The 26,578-nt window shown below is 34.6% G+C and overlaps 3 protein-coding genes across 9 annotated transcripts; all 3 read left to right on the top strand.

Moving 5' to 3' along the window:
- LOC105170666 lies at positions 2,883–4,440 on the top strand. Of its 2 annotated transcripts, none has more exons than XM_011091523.2 (2): positions 2,883–3,039; positions 3,495–4,440. In XM_011091523.2, the coding sequence occupies exons 1-2, from the start codon at positions 3,013–3,015 to the stop codon at positions 4,305–4,307; spliced, it is 840 nt and encodes a 279-aa protein (XP_011089825.1). In that variant the 5' UTR covers positions 2,883–3,012; the 3' UTR covers positions 4,308–4,440. The 2 variants fall into 2 exon arrangements, with proteins under 2 accessions (XP_011089825.1, XP_011089826.1); XM_011091524.2 differs by lacking the exon at positions 2,883–3,039 and adding an exon at positions 3,057–3,216.
- On the top strand, positions 5,379–11,575 carry LOC105170667 (DNA repair protein RAD51 homolog 4). 4 transcript variants are annotated; one of them, XM_011091528.2, is made up of 10 exons: positions 5,380–5,617; positions 6,565–6,637; positions 6,725–6,844; positions 6,922–7,003; positions 7,160–7,294; positions 7,629–7,739; positions 7,855–7,936; positions 8,463–8,533; positions 9,183–9,332; positions 10,926–11,575. In XM_011091528.2, the coding sequence occupies exons 3-10, from the start codon at positions 6,750–6,752 to the stop codon at positions 10,962–10,964; spliced, it is 765 nt and encodes a 254-aa protein (XP_011089830.1). In that variant the 5' UTR covers positions 5,380–5,617; positions 6,565–6,637; positions 6,725–6,749; the 3' UTR covers positions 10,965–11,575. The 4 variants fall into 4 exon arrangements, with proteins under 4 accessions (XP_020552632.1, XP_011089830.1, XP_011089832.1 ...); XM_011091530.2 differs by having other exon boundaries at positions 10,929–11,575; XM_011091529.2 differs by having other exon boundaries at positions 5,381–5,617; positions 11,030–11,575.
- LOC105170668 (UDP-galactose/UDP-glucose transporter 5B) lies at positions 12,910–25,781 on the top strand. 3 transcript variants are annotated; one of them, XR_848515.2, is made up of 13 exons: positions 12,918–13,045; positions 13,192–13,360; positions 15,903–16,016; positions 16,369–16,461; positions 16,644–16,709; positions 18,833–18,931; positions 19,817–19,896; positions 22,855–22,967; positions 24,034–24,122; positions 24,313–24,399; positions 24,498–24,566; positions 24,647–25,027; positions 25,548–25,781. XR_848515.2 is itself a non-coding variant. In XM_011091534.2 (12 exons), exons 2-12 carry the CDS (start codon positions 13,247–13,249, stop codon positions 24,758–24,760), a joined length of 1,038 nt encoding a protein of 345 aa, XP_011089836.1. In that variant the 5' UTR covers positions 12,910–13,045; positions 13,208–13,246; the 3' UTR covers positions 24,761–25,461. The 3 variants fall into 3 exon arrangements, 2 of the variants coding, with proteins under 2 accessions (XP_011089836.1, XP_011089835.1); XM_011091534.2 differs by lacking the exon at positions 25,548–25,781 and having other exon boundaries at positions 12,910–13,045; positions 13,208–13,360; positions 24,647–25,461; XM_011091533.2 differs by lacking the exon at positions 25,548–25,781 and having other exon boundaries at positions 24,647–25,461.

Below are 26,578 nucleotides of genomic sequence, written 5' to 3' on the forward strand. Positions count from 1 at the left end.
GCTCAGGACTTTGACTACTACTTAATTTATAATTTTTTCAATATATTCTCATAACAAAAAATAAAAATTATTGTAAATATCAATTAAAACAATATATATATATATAGATATCTATGTGTGATATTCACACATATTGACGGTACATTTATCATCGCCTTGATCATAAATATTATATATAATTAGTGGGGACTTTAAAAATCTAAGGAAGCGTCTTGTCGGGGGATAAATTAATTATAAATAAAATAATACAGTTTATCCCTTTGGCATACCTCATCCATGTTATGGTGTTGTATTGTCAGACTGGCCTCCTTTTTCAATTATTTCTTTGCTTTCGGATTCGGAGTTTCTTTTGGCTTCGGGATCAGAACACTAAATTCATAGATCACAACACTACATTTATCTCCAATCATTATATTCATATGCTTCATATCATGTTACTTTTTCTCCAGGTTTCTATCTAAAATATTTCAATACTTAAATGATTTTAAATAAAAAAGAATTTTAAAAATGTAAAATAGTTTTTTCAATAAATAATGCATTTTTACTCCAAAGAGTATTAATAGGGTGTAATGTTCGACGTGTTTGTACGAATCCAAATATCGTAATCTCCACATTTTTAGGTGTTAAATGATCTATAATTGTGATTTTTGGTTATCGAATCGGAACAAATCTTGTGCGACCCAATATGAATAAAAGTGTATAGATTTTAGTCTTATTTTGACATTTGAGATCCCATAAACATACCCTTTAAACACTTTTCTTATCATATTCCCATCACTAATAATATCAAAATTTATAAGGATATAAAAATCAATTTCCAATAATGAAAATTCATCATATATATGTACCCCGCCGTATCACATATAAAAATTTTCTTTCTTATTTTTTTTTTAAAATACAGTGATGTCTCTAAAGTACAACATTTGACACACAATACAATAATATTTTTAAATCAATCAACGATTTCAGATGGAACAAAGAAACAACATACACATACTATTATAAAAACAAACTAACACTTACATGCGTAGAATTGGAACTCAACCCTATGTAAATACTATAAAAATCATTTTAAACATAGATCATTTTTCATTTGAAAAGACGAGACATTCACTCCAAAAATCAAGAAATACTCTCGAAGATCATCGGACTTGTCCAGAACAAAAGAACTAAAACTAGAAAATTAAGTAAAATTCATGCAATAATGAGAAAATCAAGCGTTTGGAAATTAGATTTTAGGTTAACGATTTGATCATTTGAAGTTTACTAGTGCATGCGGCTCAGTTAAATGTGCATGTATAGTTTATTTAAAAGTTAAAAAAAGTTATTACAATAAAATTTAATTGAATAAAGTAAAAAGGATTAAAAAGAATATGACAAATTATTGAGAGAATTATAAAAGTTAGATAAGCAATAGGATTGGTAGAAGTTGAGAAGAGGGTGACAAGAAGTTAAATAAGGGCGAAAATTGGTGAAATAATTTTAAAAACTAAATAAAAAAGAACAACAACAAGAGAAATAAAAAAAATATGAAATAATATTATAAAAAAATAACAGACAAAAAAAAAATAAAACCCACAACAAAAAATATATATTTTTCAATTATAAAATAGTATAGATAATAATTCGAATACGAGGTGCTAGATACAAAACAAGGGGCGGACACGGGATGCCCTTAACTTTAATAATTAATTAGTATCGTCATAATATAAAAAGATGTGATTAGTGCGTTATTAATAGTGATTAGTGAGAAGTAGAAGTTGTCAATGTCTTCATGTAGTTTTCATTAGCTATGTATATAATGCATATCATCATAATAAAAAGCTGTAAAACCTTGTGATTTTGACATTAATTAAACTATAGAAAAACAGTGAAAATGTTGTTGCCATTATATGACAACAATATTAAGTAATAATTATAAAACTATCATTAAATATATATATTAATATTATGAAAATAATTACAAGAATAAACAAAGTTCTTGTGGCGTAATGCATATAACTAATGACAATTAATATAACCTTTTGTCGGTAATAATCCATTTTTTTGTAACGAACGATACGAAAAGATTGACATGAAATGGACCCAAAAAAAAGGAAGCGAAAGTGGTAATAATGAAAAATAGTATGTTTTCACCACTGAAAAAGGAGGGAAAAAAGAACAGTAAAAAGTTTGAAAAAAGAAGAAGATGAAGTGTAATTAAAAGCAGCAATTAATATTTATGAAAAGAATGTGTTATTTGACTTACCTTTTTAAACTAACAAAACCGCGTGATCAACAACTTGCTTTCACATTTTGATTTGAGAGGCGCAAACAAGAAATCATCATTGTCCATGGAAAAATAATTAAGGAAAATCTGTCTTCATTTAGCCATTCACTATGATTGAGAAGCAACTGCAAAAAAGATAGAAGAAGCGATGGATTTTATTTTTTTTTTGGAAAAACATATTTAATTTGTAATTTAACACTTCATTTTTTACCATTGTTTATAATAAATAGTAAAATAAAATTCAGTGTACTTTCCACGACTCTAATTTGAAAAAAATTGAAATTTATTAATATTTTGCATAACATAATTCAAAATAAAAGGTGAAAGATTTGAATTTTTTTCCACTATGAAATTAAACAAATAAATGGAAAATTCTCAAATATATTTGCTTTGGAGTGAGAATGAGGCCATTATTTTGCAGCTCATTTATTTTAAATTAAATATAGTAAGAGAAGACTTTTGTTCATTTGGAAGTTTTGTAGATTCCATAACACTTACTATCTTTTTTTGTGTCTCTCTCTCTCTCTCTCTCTCTCTCCTTAATAAAAAAGAAAATGATTCTCAATGTGAACCCAATTGGCTGTTTTATTCAATAGGCTTGCTTGTCTTTTTTTAACCTTTCCACTCTATATATCCATCAAAGTCTCCTTTCTCTAAACTCCCTTTTCCCCCAAGATTTTTCTTCCTTTGCCAAATCTTATCACTTCATTTTCAGACAAAAGTTCAAGATTTGAGACAGAGATATGGCTTCATTGTGGGGTTATGCAGAGGTGTGGACTTCATACTTTATCATTTCTTGTTATTTCTCTCATTTTTCAAGTTTGTTTTTCTCATTCAAACACCACATTTTTGTTCTACCAATTGCTGATCATTTGCGTGAAATGTCTCACGATCTGATGATCATAAAGCCCATCATGTGGAATCAGGAGAAATTCTAGCACATACAGGTTTTAGTCGAACCTGAATTAATCATACAACAAGTGTAATATATTGCCGTGTAATTGGTGTATAGTTCTAAAGGAGTGACCAATCAGTATAGTTCTAAAGGAGTGACCAATCATACGCTAAGTGTATTCATTTGCTATGTAATTTGGTTTGGATAAAAAATTTCATGGAATCAGTGTTTGTTTCACCTTTTGTTCTTGTGTCTGTAAATTGTAAAGATACTTAGATTGCTTATTATCTCACGAGATTTGTTACTGATGTTGTTTGTGATGTTGATCAGCATCAGGACATGGAGCAACTGGGGCAGAAGCTGCTGTGCACCACGCTTGAGCTTGAGAAGTTAAAAGTCGAAGCCATGGAGGAAATGAGGAAGAACAAGGAGTACGTGAAGCAGCTAATCCATCTCCTCAAATTCGCCATCCAAGAAAGAGATGAAGCAAGAAACCAACTCCAGAAGCTACTCAACACGGCCACGTCGTTAACGAATACGATGGTCCCTCGTTTTCAGGCCGATAGCCCTCTGCCCAGACCAGCAAGAGCAAATTCAAGCATAACTGAGTCCAACAGCCTCTCAGAAACGCACAATTACCACTCGCATGGCTCGCCTCCCGTTGAGTCCCTATTCGATGCCGTCTCTTCTCCACCTGAAATATTCTCAAGCATGGAGTTGGTGCCCAGGATCGATCAGGGTTCGTTGGTTATCGATAGTCTTGTAAAGGGGAGAGCTCTGCCTCAGAAAGGGAAGTTTCTGGAGGCTGTTCTTGAAGCCGGGCCGCTGCTTCAGACGCTTCTTGTGGCTGGGCCACTCCCAAGGTGGCGTAATCCGCCCCGGCTTCAGCCATTTCAGATACCTCCGGTTTCGATCAAAGGTGGCGATGCTGATTTTTTTGCTGATAAGAAACCTGTGGCAGACGGAGGGCAATGGGCTTCAAGACAGTTGAATTTGCAGCCTTATGCTCTTACGTCATGTGGATCTTCCTCAGGGCACTTAACGAATTTTGCTAGTGTTGGTTCTGGAACTTGTCTGAGCAATGCCCCGATAATTAGTAGCAACGATTGTTTTCATTTGGCGAAGAGGCAGAAGTTCTGTTGAAATTAGAACTAAGTTGTTCCGATTTTTTGTACAAATAGAAGATCGATTAAGTGATGTAAATGGCACAGAATGATTTTAGTTTCCGAGTGAACTTCTCAGCTCTTTTAAGTAAATACTTATCAAATTCATCTCAGTTCTGTTTTCGCTCTTGTTTAATGTTTCTTGATGCTCTGCTTCTCTTGAAGCAAAAACAACATTTGGGTTATCCCTGTGAAAATACTAAGACAGAAAATGCTAAAAAGAAATAGCAACATCCTAAACTTAATAAAGAAACTCATTGCCACTTTGCATTGAGTCTCTTGTTTTATTTAACTTTAAGAGGGGTTTTTGGTTATTACTGTTTTGACAGCGGACAAAGAGGCGTCTAAACAAGCACATTGAAAATTCTGGTGGACTAGATTCTTGCATTACGCACACACTTCACATACTCAGCCGAAGAAGGTTTGCCAAACTGCTGTCATGTGTTTCCTGTACTCAGATACTTGTTGGTTTCCTTTAATATAACTAAAAATTATGAAATAACAAATTATAATAAACAAACATAAAAGTGAGAAAAATACCTACAAATCTTATAAAGTGCAAATCCATGACCTTGATTTAAGTCATGAGACCTGATCCTTAACAATTAAACTAAGAGACCGTTGGTATACTTTTATAATACTAATTAAGGGGTTCCGTATCAGTTGCAGTTAAATTTTTCATTATTGAAAGATTTTCGTACCATAAAATGTTGCTATTAGGAGGTGTTACTTTAATTATTCAGATAGTAGGAAATATTTTTTATATTCTATTAATGTATATATTTGAAAGGGGTATTTTTGATCAAATTGAAGTACTTTTACTCATTTTTAATTTTTTATTATAATAAATATTGCTTTAAAATTGAAAAGTTAATAATTGATTATTTCAATACATAATTTTAGTTAATTTATATCATCAATATTAATTATTCAGCTCATCAAATTTAGTAGTGATTAATATAAATGTTAATCGGCCTCTCCAAAAAAATAAAAATATAATTGTTAATGGTGTTTGAAAAAATATGCTGCCCAATACTTCTTATGTCACTTTAGTTGCCCAAAAGAACAGCCGACGGTGCTGATCAAATCAATTGAGAGAGAGAGAGAGAGAGAGAGAATCTGTTTCTTCTTAGAAATTCCGTGGCTAAGGCGAAGTGTTTTAAATCAAGAAAAGGAAGGGATTGAAAACTGTTAGCACTCTTGAGGAAAAAGGCGCTGCTTCACCGGCTATTGCTCGCGTGTTTACTTCTGCTCTTCTTGGTGCTTTTGGCCTCCCCTACTCCTGCTCCTGTACGTAGATATTCATACTTTTTTACGTAATGTTGAGTGTGTGTGTGTGTGCGTTTCTCATCATTATCATTGTTTTTTTGGTTGTTGAAATGAATGTTTTGTTGGTTAATTTCTGTAATTGTTGTGCAATTGGTGATTTATGATTTATCTTTTTGGTTTTTGGTGAAGATTTGAGTGAATTATCTACGAAGAGAAAATTCAAGGATATTCGTTGAAACTAACCCATTGTAGTATCTTTTTTATAGGTTAATGGTATAATTTTATGTTTAGCCAATGCTCATACAATTCAAGCTTGAAACTAAATACTATGAATGGGATAAAAGTATCTACTACTATCAAGTAGCTTATCTAACATCATTCCATTGTAACCATTAGCAAAGAGACAAACAAGAGATGTTTCAGTTATTGCTACTATTGTTTGGAGGAACTTTTGGAGTTTTTCTTTAACTCAATGGATTTTTGCTGTTTGCAGTTTCAAAATATAGAATTCATTTATACTTAATTTAATTGTTGGATTTGGAAAACAATATTAAAGTTTTTTTCTCCCTTTAAATGACAGTAACCTGTGCTTCTTCACTAGATACTTTCTCTATTTCTTTTCCCATTTCCCCACCTAAAGATCCAAATATAATATTGATTTTATAAGGTTGCAGAATTGGTTCTTACTCCATCATTAGGTGGATTTGATCTCCACAATCATGGAGAAACTAGCTGAAAGTGCGTTCTAAAGACTTTGAAACGACTTGCAACTTGAAACTATTCAGAAAAGCTCAATTGGATTTTTTTATTATAGATCTAATATTCTTATCTTCCAGTCCTTTGATACAAATACACCTACAATTAGGCTATTAGTAACATTTCAAGCATTTCATGCGCCCAAGTTTGATTATATTGATGCCTTTTCATTAAAAAATAATCTTGGCTTTTTTCGCTTTTTCCATCTGAAGATTTTCGCGTGCATGATCTTTATGCATTAGAGGCTGTTGGAGACACGGGTACACGGTAGGACAGTTGAAACAGGTAGCTATTTTAGAAGTTGTGTGAATGTATTTAATTTGGAAGTTATACAGTTAATAGAACTGAGTGTTATCTTTTCTTTGTGGAAAGGTACGGAATTACACTGGTGTCCTCTATGATAGAGAGTCAATGTCGACCGCAGTTCAATGGACTGGAGTTATTAGAAGATGCTCAACTGAACAAGCGTATTCTATCGACAGGATGCGAAAGGTACCTCTCAGCACAATTACATTTTAATGTCATACAACATGCATATAACTAGAGAGATCTAACTTTCTTTCTTCTAGAATTGATCTTCTTCTACAAGGAGGTTTACGTGTGGGACATGTAACAGAGCTAGCCGGGCCATCATCTTCTGGTAAAACTCAAGTAGGAGGTCCTTGCATGATTAAATTATGACCAACCAGTGGAGACTGATTACATTTCTTGGTTTCTCCCCCCTTTTTATGAATTTTGAATGAGCAATATATTAAACTAAAAGCTGATGCTTTGACTCCATATTTCGTTCTTATGACGACAAATTAGGTTTGCCTGAAAGTTGCGTCACATGTGGCAAGAAAATATTCAGGCACAGTGATGTACTTTGACTCGGGCAACTCATTTTCACCAAAACGTATTGTCCAGTTTCTCACTCAGGAGTCAGATCCTGCTAATACTGAGGTAAATTGCTTTTCGCCCTGTCTGCTGTTCCATTCATCTTAAAGACAGTTGGAGTAATTTCGTTTTGAACCATTCTCAAAAGCCTGTTGCATTTGTATAACTTTTGCCAAAATCTTGTCCAGCTATTCTTCCATTAAGTTTGGGATGTGAGTGAGTTAATGGCAAATCTTTATATTCATTATATATGCAACTACAGTCTTCTCCATATATTTTCTTAAATAAATGTTCCATGTTGTCTCTAACCGAAATTGGGCTACCTATAAGTTTCTTACACAAGCATTAGAATATCACCTACTGACATTTCGATATGCATCTATTTTTTGTGTTTCTGCAGGTAGATGAAATAGTTCAACGAGTAATGAGCAGCATAGTATGCTATTCTATATTCGACATCTTTACCCTATTGGATATGCTGCACCAATTAATGAATAATTTGAAATCTGAGGTTTTCATGATTGCCTTCGTACTTGTTTATTATCTTCTTCTCGTTTGCTTTGTGTTTCCTGTTAGTCGAGCATGAAGAATTTGCTCTGTTGTCACCAAGAAAAACTATTACGCAGATTGGTTGCAACGTCAGGATGCTTATCATTGACTCCCTCTCATCACTTATAGCCCCAGTTCTCGGCGGAGGTGGAGCACATGGTCTGTGTTCTGCAATCTCAGACCGACATGTCCATCGTTAACTTGGAAAGTTCTTAAATTTTTTTTAATAGAAGCCAATAGATCTAAATTATGAGCATATACTAAGATCATCAGTACCATAATCATATATCTTTTTTTTAGGCCAAAACGTGTCAGTATTATCAGCTTTCTTGGGTTTGTAGGCATGCACGTGGACATTGTTTTCAACACTTTTCCAACTCGTACAAAACTATATTCAATTGCTAGCTGCTATAAATGGTTAACTGTTCAAATATTTTATTAAACTACTTTTTCAATATTTGGATTTGTGTGATAAACTATTTAGATAAAGTGATCAAGTCCTTTAGTATATTGCAGTCTTTTAGACATCTTGAGCTTAGACTGTACCAGTTAATAAAATGGTGGGCTAGCAACTTAGGCGCATGCATTTCATTTACCAATCATAATTAAAATGTGCAACAAAAGAAAGCACATTAACTTCTTATTAGTACCTAAAAGCGTTTTTCTTGGTGGGCTATATATATAGGACATGCCTTAATGGTTACTGCTGGATTCCTGTTGAAGGAGCTTGCACATGAGCATAACCTTTCCATTGTGGTAACTATTGCTTTGACTCTTAGATATTTTCTTTTTCTTGGTGCTATCATGGCCTCTTCTTTGCTGGCAGTCTTTTATTTTCAAATGGTACTCTAGACTTGATCAGTTGAAGTCTTCGAGGAGCTGAAGTTGAAGAGTGAAGATTTAATTTACCATAGCATCATAATAGAACCCAACCCAGAAAATCAGACCTATGGATTGGGTGTAAAACTTCTGTTGGAATCTGGAACTGTCAAATTGTTGGGAAATACTTATCCGAAAGAAAAGCTATTTCCAAAGTAGTGGATTGCATTTATATTTTCATCCTTCAATAGAGATCTGCGAGAATCTAAAAATTATGTCTCAAATAAGAGTTGCAAGATCCGATCTACAAATGACAGGGTCTACCTATGTTAGTCTAGAAAGTGCCCCTTGTTTGCAAAACCTGTTCTCAATTTTTTATGGTTGAATTTAGTTCGGATCCCAAAAAAGGCTTGAAGTTTATCTCATTAGCTTTTTCTGAAAGAAGTATCTTCAGTTGATACTCAAGTGAGTGGAGAAAATCCATTATTTTGCTTGAGGAGTATTGAGTAGTAACTTACATTTGGCGGAATTTCCTGGACGGATTTCTACTTTATTTGTTCAAATAATACAAGTCCCTTTGCTTCAGGTGACCAACCATATGGTTGCTGGGGAGGCTGGTAGTTCAAAACCAGCACTGGGAGACAGTTGGAAGAGTATTCCACATGTTAGGCTTCTTCTACACAGATACCGTGCAACCAATGATAGCTGCATTTCCATACTTAAACACCCATATCTGGTATGCATGTCTGCTCTCATGTATTATATGTCTGCATATATAAGCTATTCATACATACATGCTCAACAGCAATATTAACCATTTGCAAACTTTCCTGCCTCCTTATCCGTGTGTTACGCCCCACAACAGCCCTATTTATACGAATAGGAGATGGAGCCTGCGAACAATATTTTTCTGAAACAGAGAAAAAACCTGTGGCAATGAATGACAACCAATAGTATGAGGCCAACCAAAAATTTCTTATGATACGTGGTTAAGTGTAGGGTTTTAGCTGAAGAAGACAAGTAGACTCTTCAAAACACTCAGATACTATTTCTGAAATTTATTTTGCTGACGTTTTTGGCATCAGTGAGCAAAACACCAAGATAATCAGTAGAGAGAGCTTGCTAGTACCTAAGGTAATTAAGGAGAAGGCAATATATTTTGTGCTGAATATATGAGCAGCAGAGTGTTTATAACTCATGAGTTAGATTTGGTGGAAGACTATTGTATATCAACAGCTAGTTGTCCTTAAAGAGATAAAGACAACACTCATGGCTAAGTTATATTTTGATAATATCTGTTACCCAACTCCAGCCTAGTTTATTCAAGTTCGTGGCAGGGTCAACCTCGGTTATATGGATATAATATTCCATTAACAGGTATCATTGGAATCACAAAAGGCTGGAGGTAAAAGTATGTAGGATCAATATATGGTCTATCGTACCCCGATCACACCTGACCAAGGGTACCCTCATTGCCATTAATATCCAATTCGCATTTTGGTGACCTCAAGAATTCCAACACATGGCCAGAGTGGTTCCCTTGTCTATGTCATTCATCGTGCCGGTTGCCTATTAACAATCTCACTCAGGTGGAACAACATTGCCTTATCTGTTTATGGTCTAACATGAGAATTGATTGATGTCTGGGCAGCATGAAGGAAAGATGGACAATGAATTTTCCTGTTCTTTACTTTTTGTCAATTAAAGGTTCAGGCAAAGAATCATGCTGTATAAGCTAAACAGAATGGGTATTGTACTGATATAAACTGAAATCACGATAAAACCCAAAAAAAAGCAACTTGAGGCTTTCCTGGGTTGCTGTCCATAAGATGAAAATAGAGAAGAAACTCCAGAATACTTGCTTGGTTCCCATGGTTCCACTGTAGAGAATTTGTGATTGCATCAAATTGATTAAAGCTTGATAGCCCTCAATTTCATATAACCACAATGGTGGGATTCTTATGCTCCACATAGATTCACAGGACTTAACAAATGTCAAAAACTAAAATGGCGCCACCTATCAGATCTTTTTGTGCTTTTGCTCTAATCTCCCCATCTCATCCAGTTTTTTTTTCTATACCTGGAAGCCACATCTGGAGCTTGTCCGCTTTGTTTAAGATGTTTCACTCATTTATTCCAGTTCTTGCCGTCAGGTCAGTTGTTTGTCATCGTCGTCATGTTCCACCGCTTTGGGTGGTTTGTAGATAGGATAATTTGTCTATGAGCACTACTTTGCTTTGCTTTCAGTAGGGTTGAAAATATAAGAATACATGAAATTTTGACTGTCCCACCATATTGTTTATTCATTCATCACTTTGATTATTCCCAGCAGAATTGCATAACTGTTCCGAGGGCATTAAATCTGTGATTTAATTTTCAAAGTCACAATCAAGTCAATGAAATGGAATTCGAGTTCTTGCTTTTCATCCTCAGGCTACTGGAAAGACGATGGAGTTCATGATTACATGATTTATGAGATAAAATTTGGCAGTTGTCTTGAGAAGTCAGGCCTTTGGTGCAGATGAAGCAGTAATAACCAGAGTTCCACAGCAACGAGGTCGTATTTACTCTATGAACTCAAATTAATGTGAGAAAAATGTATACATTTTTCAGCATAGTTGAGATTTGCTCCCTGTTTTATGTCAGTATCCTATTTTTCCATGAAATACCTAATGTTTTGTAGTGTGAAATACATACACAAAAAGCTGTAAGGTAATTCCTTTGTGATTTTGAGGGGGAAGAAATTTAAGGTGATGAAAAGACAGATGTGAAAGTGTAGAAGATGAAGGTACCTACTCATTGCTTTTCTCCATGACCTTCATTCTTGATCATGCAGTATACTCATGCATCCAAACTGGAAATCACTTAATGTAGTTTTGAATATGTATCGGATATGATACTGGCATGATGTGATTTGATACATGTAAGAATGACTGTGTATATAAGGCCATATGAAATCAATACCTAGATTACTTTGTAGTGCGGTGGAATAAAATTTATTACTCACCTCCTTTTTCTGTTTTAATTGCTTATATAGTATTAAGTTAGCTTTGATGTAATTAATAACTATTCTTTTTTTTTTTTAAAAAAAAAGAATTAATAACTACTCTTGTGGGGACAATATTCTGCTCGCTCTTTATTACTTTTACTAGTAAGTCTCACATATTTTATTTACGTGTATAATTTTTTTAAAATTTTTTACATTATATTATTTATTTTTTATAGAATTAAAAATTATCTAAAATATATATGAGATAATATATATATATATATAAGATAAAAATAAATAAGAAAAAAATTTACTGAAAGATAGTTATGAAAAATCATGATGAATGGAAAAGTTAAAAATAATTATTTAATTTAAAAAAAAATAAAAGATTGACATTCCAATAAATTGAAGACACATGACATTAGTCATACTATTCAGACAACAATGCCAAGAACTTTATGACTAATGTCATGTGATATGATTAAAGAAAATATTTATTGTTCTATAATTTGAAAATAAAAATATTGAACTATTGACTGCGTCGGCCGAGGTGATGCAGGACAACTGTCGGAGCAGGAGCGATTATGGGTTCTAAGTGGGATGGATTGGGTAAGTTTTTATAGGGAGCAAGTTTCGATCTTAACTTTGTGAAAGTAAAGTGGGACGGATCTTGAATTTCCTCCAATTTGCCCTGAACTCATCCAGTTGGCGACTCTATATAAAATGTGTCTTATGCCTTGTCTTTTTCTAAAACTACTCGTTCCACTTCTCTGTCAAATCAATAATCATTAGACAAAACTAATAAATTTCATCATTAACACGCATACAAAGAACACAAATTGATGTAATAGTTTGTTATTTTCGACCACGAAGGGATGAACTTAGAATGAGAAAGAGAATATCCATAACAAAAGAGAAATAAACATGAAGAATAGTGAATTAGGGACAATTCAAGCATCTCTTTTTCCCCAAACTTTTGAGGTTATAATAACTAATAATCCCGAGCTAGGCCTTATCAAATCGGGCCACCACAATTATATATCTAAAACCGATGAATTAGACCCAATAATATATGCGGCCGCCTAACTAAATGAGGCCCCAGCAAATGGATGCATAATTTAAGACTCCCAAACAAATGAATTAATAAATGGATAACATTCCGATCTTTGTACGCAATCACGTTGACCCCATTAACACTATTGAATATTTTCTTGAGAATTATTTATTTATTTTTGTTTTATATAAATGAAAAGCAAGTTTCTTGACCTTTGCTTTTCTGACGTGGCTTCCAAAGCACTGTCCACATACTTTTAATAATAATAATAATCATATAAAAGAAGCAGAGAGGGAAAGGAAAACCAAAACCCCTCCCAAATACTTTTAGCTGCCGATCAAATCCGTTTCAGATCACTGTATACTGTTTCCACTTCCTGGAAACCCGCTTCGTGTTTCTGCTTTCGGTACTTTTGGCTTCCTTTACTTCTCCGCTCTTGTACATTTGTATTGATGTTTTCGCACCTAGTGTTGAGGGTGTGTGTGTTGTTGTTGTTTGTTTTGGCTGTTGAAATGAATGTTGCGTTGGTTTATTTCGTGAACATTCATGAAGGTGTGATTTGGTGAAGATTGGTGGTGGAGGCGGCGGCGGATGATTGGATTTAAATATGGCGGAGCAACCGTCGCAGTTGATGCAGAGATTGAAAGAGAACAAACTGTTCAAGATGGTCTTCGCCGTAGCTGGAATCATGTCAACACTTCTTGTTTACGGAGTCTTACAGGTGAAGTTCCTTCTCGTTGTGGATTTTTTCTATAATTGTTGTGAATGGACCGATTTATCTACAAAGTGAAATGTAGAGATGTTCTTTGAAACTAATATTCTACTTTTTTTTTTAAATATATTTTAAGGTATAAATTATGTTGAATAATGCTCACACAATTCAAGCTTGAAATTAAGTAGCATAAATGCGATAAAGGCATCTGATAAATAACTTGTCTAGCTTCATTCAACTGTAACCATTAGCATAAAGCCAAAATACTATTTCCAGAAAGGAAGTTCCAATTTATCAAAGGACAAAATTAAGTATATATATGGGTGACAGTTCTAATATGCATAGTTAAATAGATAGTAACATGCATAAATCAGTACGAATTTTCAACAGCTCTAAGTTTTGAAATATTATCACTGAATAAAACTTTGAAGAATAAATTATGTGTTTTTGATGATAGCAGATTTGAACATCAAATTTCTTGTCATGTATCACTGGATAGGAGCAATGGAGTTAAACAGTAGGCAGTAGTATCAATACAAATAGGATAGGTGTGCTTCCAGAAAGTTAAAATAGTTCAATAATATGGCTTGGTATTACCGATGGGTTTCTTCTAGCGGAAAACCAAGTTAAAACACATGGAATCATGTACAGTGGTTGGTGAATTTCAATTGTAGCTCCAGTCCCCTGGTTTGGCTGTTGCTTGGTATACAGAATACTGCTTAAGATGCATATTAATTTGGGCTTGCTGAGGTCTAATTCACCAGTTGAGAGGCATGCTGGTACTGGAGGAAAATGCATACAGAAATAAATGATTTTCTACCTAAAATTTGTCTCTTCTGAACTTTTAGTTGCTAATGGTCCCCCTTTCCATACAATGCTGTTGATCTGCTACCTTTAGAATACATCCTTTTAGATAAACATTATCCTTTTGATTCATATGTTTGTCTTTGTACATAGTGGTGTTCCTTATGCTAGTTGAATGTCAATGATGATAGGTGAAGTTTGGAACGTGAGAATAGTGTCTGTTACATGACACAGATTGACTCCTTTATTGGTGTGATGGTCATTTTACATCTTTTGTGTAGTCGAGGTTTTTGTTGCTGTGCCGGTGCCAGCACTGGTGCAGTCTTGAAGGGATGGTTATTTAGCTATATTAGTTGTTTGGACCTTGCTTTATTGGAGAAATGTCAATGTGAAATAGACTGGAACGCATATAGGGTCAGTTGGTGGCAGTTGTGGAGTTATCTTCCACAAAATATGGTTGCAGGTTGAGTATGTATGAGAGTGTTGCAGGTTTTTACAGTTGTGACTGAGTTGACCGAGATGTATATGATTGTCATGAAGGTTGTTGAGATGGTCTGAGATTGAGAGCGTTCATTAAGGAATGGCATTATGGTTTTGAGACCACGGAGGAAAAGCATGAACTTAGAAAAAGGATATGTCACCCGTGCATCTTGAAGTGCTCTCATATTTCCGTTGGCTGTATTTATGCATCTTTAGCAAGGATTATGATATCATTATGTATTCATGTTGTTTTAAAATGAATGAACCACTCTAAATTTCTCTGTGCAGTATATTTTCTTTGATCTTTTCTTTTTCTTTTCCGTCATTTGCATCTAAGTAGAGGCACCAAGGCTGTATGATACTGTTTGTTTGAAATCTTCGAAACAAAGTTTAAATAAGTTGGGTACAGCTGAGATAAGACGTTGGAGCTTACTTCTGTCAAAGCAGAAAGGACAAGATGAAAATGAGGATGCATTAGTCGGTCGAGGTAATGCCTGATATAGATAAACTCATGGAACGTGACTAGGACATGGATGAGCTTTTGTATTTTTCCTGAAAAAATGGTTCTAATGAAAGTATTGGTGTAGGTGGAGATCACTTTACTCAAGGAGACTGAATTGTTTAGTTGCGTATTCCAGTTGAGGGACTGGGAATGAGAAAGAGAGTATACTGAAATATTTCCTTTACTTTGTCCTTAATTGTTTTGGAGCAGGCAACCAATTAAGATCCGACCAGGATAGAAGAAGATCTCACTAATGCTTGCACAGGATGCAGATGAAATGTGTGTATCCATGTTGTCAGTGAAAATAGCATGTTAACATATCTTGTTTGTATATGACAAAACGTATTCTGTATACCAAGCAACAGCCAAACCTACCATTACCAAGCACCTACCAGAATAGAATCATGCCTTTGCTTGAGGAGTGAGAGTGAGATTTTTAGACGTTACTCTATGCTCATGCATTAACCTGTGATGTTTTATGCTCCAGATGACCTGACCTTAATCAAAACAGGGTTTGGAGTTCTTCATTTACTTTAAATTTTGTTTAAAGATGAAAACTAACAAACTACTGTGAGGAGCTTGTACTGGCATAGAAAGCTTGTAATCCTATATAGCTAACTTGTTAAAATCTACATATTGCGTCACATTCAATTAAATAGTCTTAGTCTTACTTGATTTAAAACTTTTGTCCGTCTGATTTGAGTAATCTCTTAGTTCAGATCAAAATTATTTCTGAAGAACTGACTGAAAAATGGTTTCTTTCAGGAAAAGATTATGAGAGTTCCATATGGTCCAAACAAAGAATATTTTAAGTACTCATTGTTTCTTGTCTTCTGCAACCGCATCACCACTTCTGCTGTATCTGGAGGATTCTTACTGGTAATTGTGATCCAAAGCATGACGAAACATTTTCTTATCACGTACCTGGAATTAAAGTGTTCAGTTCAAGTTTGAAGCACACGGGTCCAGATGGTTTGTGATTGGAAGTATCTAGCATAAAGTAATCTGATTCGGTATTCTGTTTGTCCTATTAGGTCAGATGCTATCCAGAATATTGTGTAGCCTATGAAGTGCAAGTAGTTTATTGCCCAAGCACACACACATGCTGCACATTTAAATGATTCATCCTTTTATGTAATAGGAAGCTTGTCAGGTGTTTACCAAATCATCAATGGATGTATGGAAATTATCAGCCTTTATTTTGATTTCATTCTCTCTATCTCTTTTCCAGGCAAGTAAAACTGTCCTGGACCCTGTTGCTCCAATTTACAAGTATTGTGTTGTATCGGTGTCTAATATACTCACTACAACGTGCCAGTATGAGGTAAGTTTGTATTTCCTTGCAGAGCTGGATCTAAGTTAATGTGCTTTCATTTCTACCCTGGAGAAACACTATATTCTATTGTTTACTTTCACAAAGGGATTGGCCTTTTATATTCCGTATTGTATGTTATGATATCAAGTGAAGAGCTTAACATGAAATATTTCTGGTTATACTTTCTCCAGGCCCTTAAATACGTCAGTTTCCCAGTGCAGACGCTGGCAAAATGTGCTAAGATGATACCTGTAATGGTAAGTCTGATCTGTAACCTCTTATTGCTCATTAGTAAGGAAACAGAATCAAGAAAGAAACATCAGCCAGCCGGTTACTTATCGACTGTGGTGTAAATGCCTAAAATCCCTGAAATAAATTTGCTATATGAAAAAGTCAGAAGAATTGGCATCTTTTATACATATCCATTTACACAATTATCACTCTGCTCAGGTTTAGTTGGTTCACAACTATCTCAATACCCTCAGGACAGATATATTAACGAAGCTTAAATAATTCTTTATTCTATTAAAATTTCCATTTAGCAAAAACGGTGTAATAAAACAAGGCAAAATAAGAAAGAATAAATGGTTTTTAATTCAAAACCATGGAGATCATCAGTAAAAGCAACTCTTGCCATTTAGAAATGGCACCAAGCAGCAAAATCTGCTCTGGACTGCCCGTTAAAAGTTAAATCGACCGTATGGACATTGCTTTTATTGCTTTGATTTATTTCTTTTTCTTTGGGTTTGGTAGTGAACGTTACCTTTCAAATATTGTGATTTTGACTCACAGTGAAATTTCTGTTAACATTATCATCTAACATGATAAGACTTTTGACTGCCAATGAAATTTTCCTTCTCAACTTGTTTAAGAAAGTTCACTTGTAAAAGATATGATAAAACATCACTTTAAGAGTTTTACTCAAATTAAGGGAATGCTAATTTGCAAATTTACTCTTGGTGAAAATTGTTTCTGAACAGCTTCAAATTGTTTTCAGTTCATGATCTGCTTTGAAATTTCAATGAGTAATAATCTCACTCTCGCTCTCCCATTAATATGTTGAATCAAAACTTTGATGTTTACCTTTACTTTTTGTACCATTTAATTCTTTGCTGAAAAATGATTGTTCCTAATTAACTTATAAAACTCTCGGAGGAACAAGCCTAAAAAAGTCCTAAAGTTGGAAGTCAGAATTGAATATGGAATATTAAGTGGAAAATTGTGACTTTGACCAAGAAAAGTTAACTGCAACAGTCCCACCATGTGCCAATGAGCAGGGTGTTCAAAACTCAGTTAACCGGCCGGAAGTAGGCCAAACCGAATTTTTGTTTCATACGGAATACTGAGTCGAAAATTTGGTTTGGTATTCTTTTCATTTTTTAAAAAAAAATCGGTACTATTCAGTTGGTTACAATTCTCTTGTTTGGTTAACCGAGCCGACGGAATAACCGAAATTTAAAAAAAAAAAATTATACATTATAATTCTATAAAATATATTAATATATAAAAATTATATTTATAATTTATAAATATATATATTTTATTATAATTTAATTTCTATTAACTTTTAAATTTGAATTTGAATTGTTGTTATTTTGATAAATATTGTGTCGTTAAGTTTGAATTTGAATTGTTGTTATTTTAATTTTGAATTGTATTCGTATTGTGTTGTTTTGATTTAATATGTATTCGTATAGTTGACTTTGGTTGAACATTTTGTTTTTTAAAATTTTATATTTTTGGACACGTAATTTTGGATAAAAATCATAAAATATTAAAATCACAGATCTTTTTTAAATAAAATTCGGTTTTCGGTTTTCAACTGAACCAAACCGAATTTTTTTTTGTTATAACCAAACCAAACTGGCTATTCCAGTTCGGTATTAATATGGCGTACCGAAATTTAGTTAACCGACCGAATTGAACAGGCCTACCCATGAGCTGGGCCCCAGGCCCCAAAAACAGTACTTTGGTACAATGAACTCCCTTACCAATTGTTGCGTTCTTTGCAAAATAGAGTGCCGGTTACCATACAATTTCTCCTGGGCTCTTGTATTATGAGGACCAAAACGCCAAAATGCATGTTTGACGACGAGAGGAAACAAGGCCTGCAAAAACCTTACAGTTTCTTCCGGCAACGATAAGGAATGGGGATATTACATTTATATCCAGGTTGAACAAGAAGGCCAGCTGTCGTTTGGTTTCTCCTTAATTTGTAACTCTAGAATGAGCAGCAAATCTTATATTTCCTAAACTGAGTTGAAAGTTGACTTTGAGAATCTAAAGTTAGATCTTAATCAAAATATATTCAAAACTTTAGGATGTTTGAAGTTGCGCTCTTTTTGACGACCTTACTTTTCTGTGTCTCATTTGGGTGCAGATTTGGGGCACTTTTATCATGCAAAAGAAGTATACTGGACGTGATTATCTATTTGCCTTCTTGGTGACCCTTGGATGCTCAATTTTTATATTATTTCCGGTAAAGATTTTGGAAACTCTGGACATGGATCTTTTGTTAGTACTGTGTGTCAAGTAACTCCTTGGCAGATTGTGAACCATTTACATCTAAAAGTCGACTGTATGATAATAGATCTTTGTAGTGGATCTGCTGCCATCTGGTCTGACGAGTTTATATTTTGTTTGCTTTTCTTCAAGATGTAGATTTCTGGTGCATGCGGTCAAGACTTGGTTAGGCATAGATAGGAAAATGACAGAAGATAATAAAAGTTCCTCTTGTATCTTCGATACTTTTGAGATCAGTGACCATAAATCACTCCTGAAGTGCTTAAGAAACGGTCCACTACTTAATGCCAGTATGATGGATTTTATTTTATTATACTTCATTTCTCTCTCTCTGTTTTTTCTCCTTGAAATAAAGAATGAACTCTAAATGAAGAGACAGGTTCAATGCAAATAGACTGCTTTAAATAGGCATCACAGATGAAGGAAAAATAGAAAAACCTACATGAACTAAATTTCCTGTAATGCATCTCCAGTCTCCAAACAGAACAGGCTAAAGTGTCTTTCTGGAAGTCGGATGAAGCAAAGTCTTGGGATAGTTTTATATTATACAAAAGGGCTACTGAAGAAATTCTCATGCCCTCTCCCTGTAGATATGTCCTTTATAAGAAATTGTATCTGTACAAGATAAATCTGGCAAGCTGTTCTTTTCCTTTTTCCTTTTTTCCATTTTCTCTTTTTAGAGAACTAAGTTGATGCTCAACTTGAAAATATCCTTGTGATATCCTATGTCAGGTTATAAATGATTGCAAGAATCATTTGTGGTTTATCTTGCTTATTAATTGTATAGTTTGTGAAGTTGTTTACTTGATCATTGACTATATTTCTACTCTTCCAAATGTAGGCAGAAGGTGACATTAGTCCATACAGTAGAGGAAGGGAAAGCACGGTTTGGGGTGTTTCCTTGATGCTTGGTTATCTTGGGTATGAGAATAAACTTTGGTTTTTAGCTTTCTAAATATTTGGTTAAAGTCATTCTTATGTTGAAAAAGAGCGCATGTTATCCAAAATAGGCTTCTTTTTGTAGTTTCAACACCACGTGTGCCTGACACACACGTGATTTGAGTCTGAGCTTCTCAGAATCCAGTGCTGTTTGGTAGCAGTGATAATCCCTAGGAACCAATATAGGACAGATAACTAGTATAGTACCCAGATGTCTTAATGCATACTATAAATTTCTCCTATTGTCAAATCTACCTCTAATGCACAGTATGCGAGGTACCTTTTAGTCAAGGGCTCTCCATGACCAAGTTTTGGAAAATTAGTCTACACTTTCACTTTATTGGGCATGAAATAGTTAATCTTCAAGCCCAGCAAGCATAAGATGGATGCAGTCTAATTTCGAAAGCTTGATAACTCTTTATGATAGTATAGTTATTTTAATTACCTACCATTGACATTGCATAAAATGTTGTTTTCGTCTAATTGGCATTAATTCAAAGAAGCTTTTGAAAGCAATTCAGTTCTTTTATTTCCTAAATTTGGGTTGTTTAGAATTTTGTTTGGTTACGCGCTGCTATATACTATATCTCTTGGATTATTTTCGCAAGTGGACTACCTGTTTTGATAATGCTGAGAAGAGTAGGGATGGTAGGGCACTTGCTGAGAGCTGACATTCACGAAACCCAGAGGAAAGTAGATGATTTTGAGCTGCCTGATTTAGGTGCAAAAGTAATTTACATTTTATGAATAAATCCCAAGAAAATTTGCTTTCCACTCTGGAGGTGCTGACCAGCCTTTGTAGTGAGAAGTAGAATGTTAAAGAATGGATTGCTTTGCAGTTTTAGGTTCCAATAATGTTTCTTGTCCTCTTAGAATAGTAAAGTGTCCCTGCTTCTCTTTGATTCTGTTGGTCTCTCCGCTCTGCTCTACTACTCTCTTTTGATGTTTTTTTCTTTTCATGTTGGCTAAATTATAACGAGCTCCCTGAAGTTTGACATAGTTATAAATATTGTTTCATTGTTTGGGAAATTACTGATATCTTCCTAAATTTGAGGGTTGTTTAACAACTAGCCCAGACCCCAAATTACCAGCTCTTGACGTATGAATTTGTTAGTCTCTGCTAGGTTTTGATCCATTTTTGTGGTGAGTTGACAAAAACGCCCTTGTATAGACTAAGTAAATCTTTTTAATTATTCTTAAATATTTTTAATTATTCTTGAAAATTTCCTGAAATCTTTTTATAGACTAAGTAAATAAACTTTTTACAATTTTTCAAATTTTTCCATCCACCTCGTCCACTTTTTCACAAAATTTCAATTTTTTTTAAAAGAAAAAAAATACCGTAAGGGCAAACTTGATAATTTAAAAGCTCCATCCAAGATAGTATATTAATTTTTCAAACAAGGAGGGGGTATCCATACTTGTTGTATCAAATCTCCCCTGGGGAGCTTGTAGTAATTTACCCTTTCTTTTTTTAAGGATGGGGTAGGGTGGGTGGGTGGGTGGGTGGAGGAGGAGAGGGGACCTGGAGGGTGGGGTGTGAGATTTACAAGGATTGCCTTAAGTGGCATCATGTTCTTTCAGAACAAAATGTTCATTGCCTCGTGTGAAGTTAGAAGTTGACTACACTGGATATTCTGGTTCTTTCTAAAAATTTGAGCTAAAATCAGTTCAAGAACTTCTCTATAGAAAAGGAAATTCTGGGGTTGTCTTCTCTTCTCTATAACTAATCAAGAGTCTAGAAAATGAAACTAGTGAATTGTTACATTACTATAGTGAGAGATTGTCATAAAAAGTTTTGGATTAGAAAATATTACAAGTTTTATGATATGAGGAACAAAACCAGACACGTAACTAGATCTCTGCATTGGATTTTAAAATGCTTTAGAAGTCATAATTTGTTGCAATAAAGTTGTAAAATACGTTTTTGATCTTTATGTGCATATATAAGTCTGAGAAATTCGGTCTCAAGATGAGATCAATTCTTTTCTTGTTCTTGGTAAAAAGAAAGTGGATCTGCTCTTGATTGCCTTTGTTGTTGTAGAACTACCCAATAAGGAGTAATTATATCTACTTTATGTTGAACAAAGGCTTTATTTGGTGGCCATTTTGATTTGAGTGAATGATTTGGAGAAAGGATTTCAAAAATTAAATAGATTTGGAATCAGTTACAATGCTATTAAATATAGTTCTAAATAAGAATTAAATTATTTGAAATCCTTTATAGCATAGAATTATCCGAGTATAGTGGATATTATTACTAATTTAAAATTCTTAGCTCCACATCCTTCAAGCCAAACACAACAATGGAGAACTTCTTCCTACTTTCTAACTTCTTAGGAATAAAAACCAGTTGTATATGCAGTGCCAAACCTTCATGTCGAACTAGAAACACTAAAGATTTTGGAAACAAACCAATACATTCCAGAACAAGAGATTACCAAAAACCACCTATATTTGTAATCCTTGCCCACAATTGTTCACTAGTGATAGCAACTTTGACCCCCAAAGCTTCAATCTTCAATCCGTCCCCAATTGGCCATTGAGTCAGCTACTTGGTTCACTCCCTTGTGAATGAACTGGTCTATCTTTTTCTCTCTGTGCCAAAATACTATTATGCTCTCCCCCTTTCACCTCTCTATATATCCTCCACATCTCTTTCTCTGTTAGTTTTCTCTCATGTGAACCACAGCTAAAGGAGCCTTATTTGGTTCTCCTTATGAGCTTTGTTGATATCTAAACTCACGCAATATACCAAGATAAATTTTCTCCTTAACTTCGATCTGGTATTGAAATGAAGTACAGGCTTTCATGTATTTTATTGATTTAATGAGCAATCTGTTTAGCTTTTAAGTTAATCGTCCACAAATAAAGTGGCAAGTAATTTAGTGTTTCTGTCCTGAGCAGTTTCTCTTAATTATTGTTGCATTGGTTTTACAGGTTTGATGGGTTCACAAGCACATTTCAGGATAAACTTTTCAAAGGCTATGATATGGGGATACACAATCAGATATTTTACACAACACTGTGTTCTTGCATGATCAGCTTCACTGGTAAGATAAGCAGTCAAGAATCTCTTGTTCCTGTCGTTATCTAGCTTTGTTCCTTTGATTTGAGTCTTGATCCCTTTATAGGTTGGTTATAAGATTAAAACTGTATACGAAATGGAAGAGCGACCCACATCTTTGAAACTGAAGTGTTAAAGCTGAGATCATGTTTCAGTCGTCCAGTATTTCTGTGGACGTATTATTTCACAAAATTCGAAACTCAAAATTGTCTTTCATAAGCTCAAGTAAAATTTTCTGATTTTGTCATTCATTGGCTCCAAAGATGTAGAAAGCAACGCCTATGGGGGGATATTTTTAAGGTTCTTTCAGATCATAGACTGTTTAATTCTAGTTTATATTGCTCTCAAGAGGAAGCACTATAGGAGCCTGCCTTATTAATGATGAAGTACTAGCTTAAATTTTGATCTGAAATGTGGTGCAATTATAAGTTTATCTATGCAAAAAGAGTCTTTATCACTTTTGTTCTAATTCTATTGCTGCATTTTATGAATACATTTTGGCGTGTAAAAGAGATCATTCACGAAATGCAGCAACTTCTCCGATAAAACAAATGAAATAAAATAATCATGCTCACTAGGTTAGGAGACCTCTATTTGCACATAGAATTCACTATTTAACTTCTGGAGATTGCATGGACTGAGATTTTGACATTTGCTTGGTGCAATTTCTTACGTATAAACACCACTTATGCATGTACTTCAGAAACAAAAACATGAACTTCTTGTAGAAGTTCTTAAGTCACTAAATCATGAAGTACCATTAAATTCTGAAGATGTACTTCTTCGATCAAGAATTTCCTTTGACTGATTAGAGAAGAAACTTCTGTTTCTAACATGATAGGTGGTCTTGGCAGGTATTGACAGATTTTACATTCTCCTGTAAAATTGTTTTAATGTCATAGTATGAATTACTTAGGACACTTTTGACATGTTCTCATGAGTTACTTCCCTATCTGCATGATTATACATAAGATGGACTGCTGTGTATGAAATGTCAGTTTTCATATTAGCTGCCAACATTGATTTGATGGTTCTGTTTGATTTCTATGTAGGTCTACTCTTACAAGGCAATCTTCCCATGGCTATAGATTTTGTTACCCGGCACAATGATTGCTTTATTGACATCATAATTTTGTCAACTGTAAGTTGCAGAACTCTACTCTTTTACTTTCCATGCAATCTAAACTTCAATAATGAACAAATTTTTTAGTTTTCAATTTACTTCTATATCCCTTCTGTATTTTTATCATTGAATGTCCTGTGAACACATGAAAACAATTTGTCTCTCGTAACTGGACAAACATTATGCTTGATGTGATCTTGGGTTGCAGGTGGCGACAGTTAGTCAATTCTTCATTTCTTACACAATCCGTAATTTTGGTGCTCTTGCCTTTGCCACCATAATGACCACAAGACAGGTATAGCAACCTTTTGATTTTATTATCGCCACACGCTTATCGTTTTCCAGCTGTTCTTTCTGGCACAATTAATTCATATGATTTACATGTTAGTGCAGTTGGTAAGCATTCTATTGTCCTGCGTGTGGTTTGCTCACCCACTCAGTGCAGAACAATTGATCGGAGCAGTAAGCCTCTCTCTTAACCCCTTTATTTATATGTTTCGGATTTTGAGAGTCTTGATTCCTCTTTTCGTTATGGATTTCAGGTTATTGTCTTTGGTACCTTGTACTCGAAAAGCTTCTTAAAAAGTAAGCCGGTGCCTTTGTCCTCAGAACAAACAGAGAATGAGGCTTCTGCTCCAGCGAGGGCTAACACATAACACATCGGCATCGTAACTAGGGACGTGCTATATCCCTCTCTGTTCAGGGGCTTAAGATCGCTAATCTCTTTAACTAGTTGTTGAATGATGGCTGTCCTTGTGACTTCTAAAGCTGGGGCTCTATCTACATATTTGAGAAGAACGGCTTTGCTTGGAGTAATTTTACCTGAAACTCCTGCAAGCATAAAATGATTCCAGACTTGTCTCAAGTAACAAGCAGCTGATGTACCCTCTGAAGCTTCACTACCATGGCCCATCTTTTTACAGGTAGAAAGTTTACTATCCGTACAACAAGAATGATCCCCTTAGTGAAAACTTTTTGTGGCTGCTCTTTGTTCTCTCAACCTCTATCTTCATAGAAATTTTGCGAAGTATGCTGATGACTAGTGGAAAAGGAGAAACGTTATTGCGTAACAGTTACTGCAAAGGTTTAGAATTCTTCTTTTTTGACCCAAATGATAGGGATTTTATCATTACCTGTAGATCTTCTCAAAGTCACTCAAAAACTCTTATTTTAAACAAATCTGATATATCATAGACAAATGAGATGCTATACACCCCTTAAATCATCATATTCGTTAGACTGTTATAGTTTCTATATATTCTTTTAAGTTGAAGGATAAAGGATTATGTACACCATTACGGCTTGAGTATCAATTATCAACAGTTATACAAATCAGCATCTAATAGTAATCTTTGTAGATGTCGAGACACACTGGCATTGCTTATATGCTTGGTTTATTGGTAGTAATGATTTGCTTCATATCGTGTTCCGTTTTCGTTTCAGTTTGAACTGGCCTCCTGTCGCTGCTTAATGTCGTCACACGTTGAGGTTGTGAAAATTGGACTTTGGGACCTGAAGCTGTGCTCATATCAGATTTTAACGTATTTTCATTCAATTTTAGAACACAATACTACTATCAGTATCAACAGCATTCATACTCAATCATCTTACTCATCATCCCAACCACCAATGATTAACAACAAACTGGAATTTAAAGAAAGGCACCCATACACCGAAGCATTTTCACAAAATAATTCACAATTAATGTGGCACCTCACAAGATACTACTTCACAATGACTATATTAAAATTCTGAATAAAAGATAAGAAGGAAAGGATGCTTTCTTGTGGACCTTACCTGTGTATGGAAAACCAAAAGAGTAGGCGTAGAAGTACCGTTCAGGAGAAGTGTATTTACTCTCTTATAAGTTTCTTTTTTTATTTTTAGTAAAAACGACTTAAATCTGAATCGTGGTTTTGTCTTTCACCCTCCCTATAGGTTCATAGTCATTGAAACTAGTTTCTTCATTTTCGTTGTTGTCGGACGCCACCTTTCGTGCTTAGGATGTTTCAGTCTCATGTATCGCTGAAGAAAGATTAACACAAAGTAAGATACCACGTGGATTATGCAGATTGTATGCTTGATTGTTTGTAGTAATTGAAGGAGTATCTACAAATTCCTGGGTTAATATGCAATATTTGCCCGTGCATCAGTCGTCTAGGCCGGAAAACTTATAGCACATGTGGTACTCCACTCGGACGATAGGCGGGGATGTTATTCACGGTTCACATGAATGGCGCATGCATCATAAACGATTCATTCGTTGATGGGTTGTGCATTTGGATATGCGCATGCCACACTCCTTGATCAACGGCCGCATATACCCATCAATGGAACGTTTCGGATTAGACGTGTGAATTACTAATGCTAGGAACATATACTCAAACTCATAATAGGAATGACAATGGGTATGGGATAGACTAGACCACGAACCCGTCCCAAACTTTGAAGCCATAATTGCATCACGGGACAGG

This window comes from Sesamum indicum, linkage group LG9, assembly GCF_000512975.1.
Source record: "Sesamum indicum cultivar Zhongzhi No. 13 linkage group LG9, S_indicum_v1.0, whole genome shotgun sequence".
Lineage (NCBI taxonomy): Eukaryota > Viridiplantae > Streptophyta > Magnoliopsida > Lamiales > Pedaliaceae > Sesamum > Sesamum indicum.

Coding starts and splice junctions, on each gene's coding strand:
- LOC105170666 (XM_011091523.2), top strand. CDS start 3,013: ATGGCTTCATTGTGGGGTTATGCAGAG. Junction 3,040..3,494: donor CATTGTGGGGTTATGCAGAG/GTGTGGACTTCA, acceptor GATGTTGATCAG/CATCAGGACATGGAGCAACT.
- LOC105170667 (XM_011091528.2), top strand. CDS start 6,750: ATGATAGAGAGTCAATGTCGACCGCAGTTCAATGGACTGGAGTTATTA. Junction 7,295..7,628: donor CAGATCCTGCTAATACTGAG/GTAAATTGCTTT, acceptor GTGTTTCTGCAG/GTAGATGAAATAGTTCAACG. Junction 9,333..10,925: donor TACTTAAACACCCATATCTG/GTATGCATGTCT, acceptor GATTATTCCCAG/CAGAATTGCATAACTGTTCC.
- LOC105170668 (XM_011091534.2), top strand. CDS start 13,247: ATGGCGGAGCAACCGTCGCAGTTGATGCAGAGATTGAAAGAGAACAAA. Junction 16,462..16,643: donor CTACAACGTGCCAGTATGAG/GTAAGTTTGTAT, acceptor TACTTTCTCCAG/GCCCTTAAATACGTCAGTTT. Junction 19,897..22,854: donor TTGATGCTTGGTTATCTTGG/GTATGAGAATAA, acceptor TTGGTTTTACAG/GTTTGATGGGTTCACAAGCA.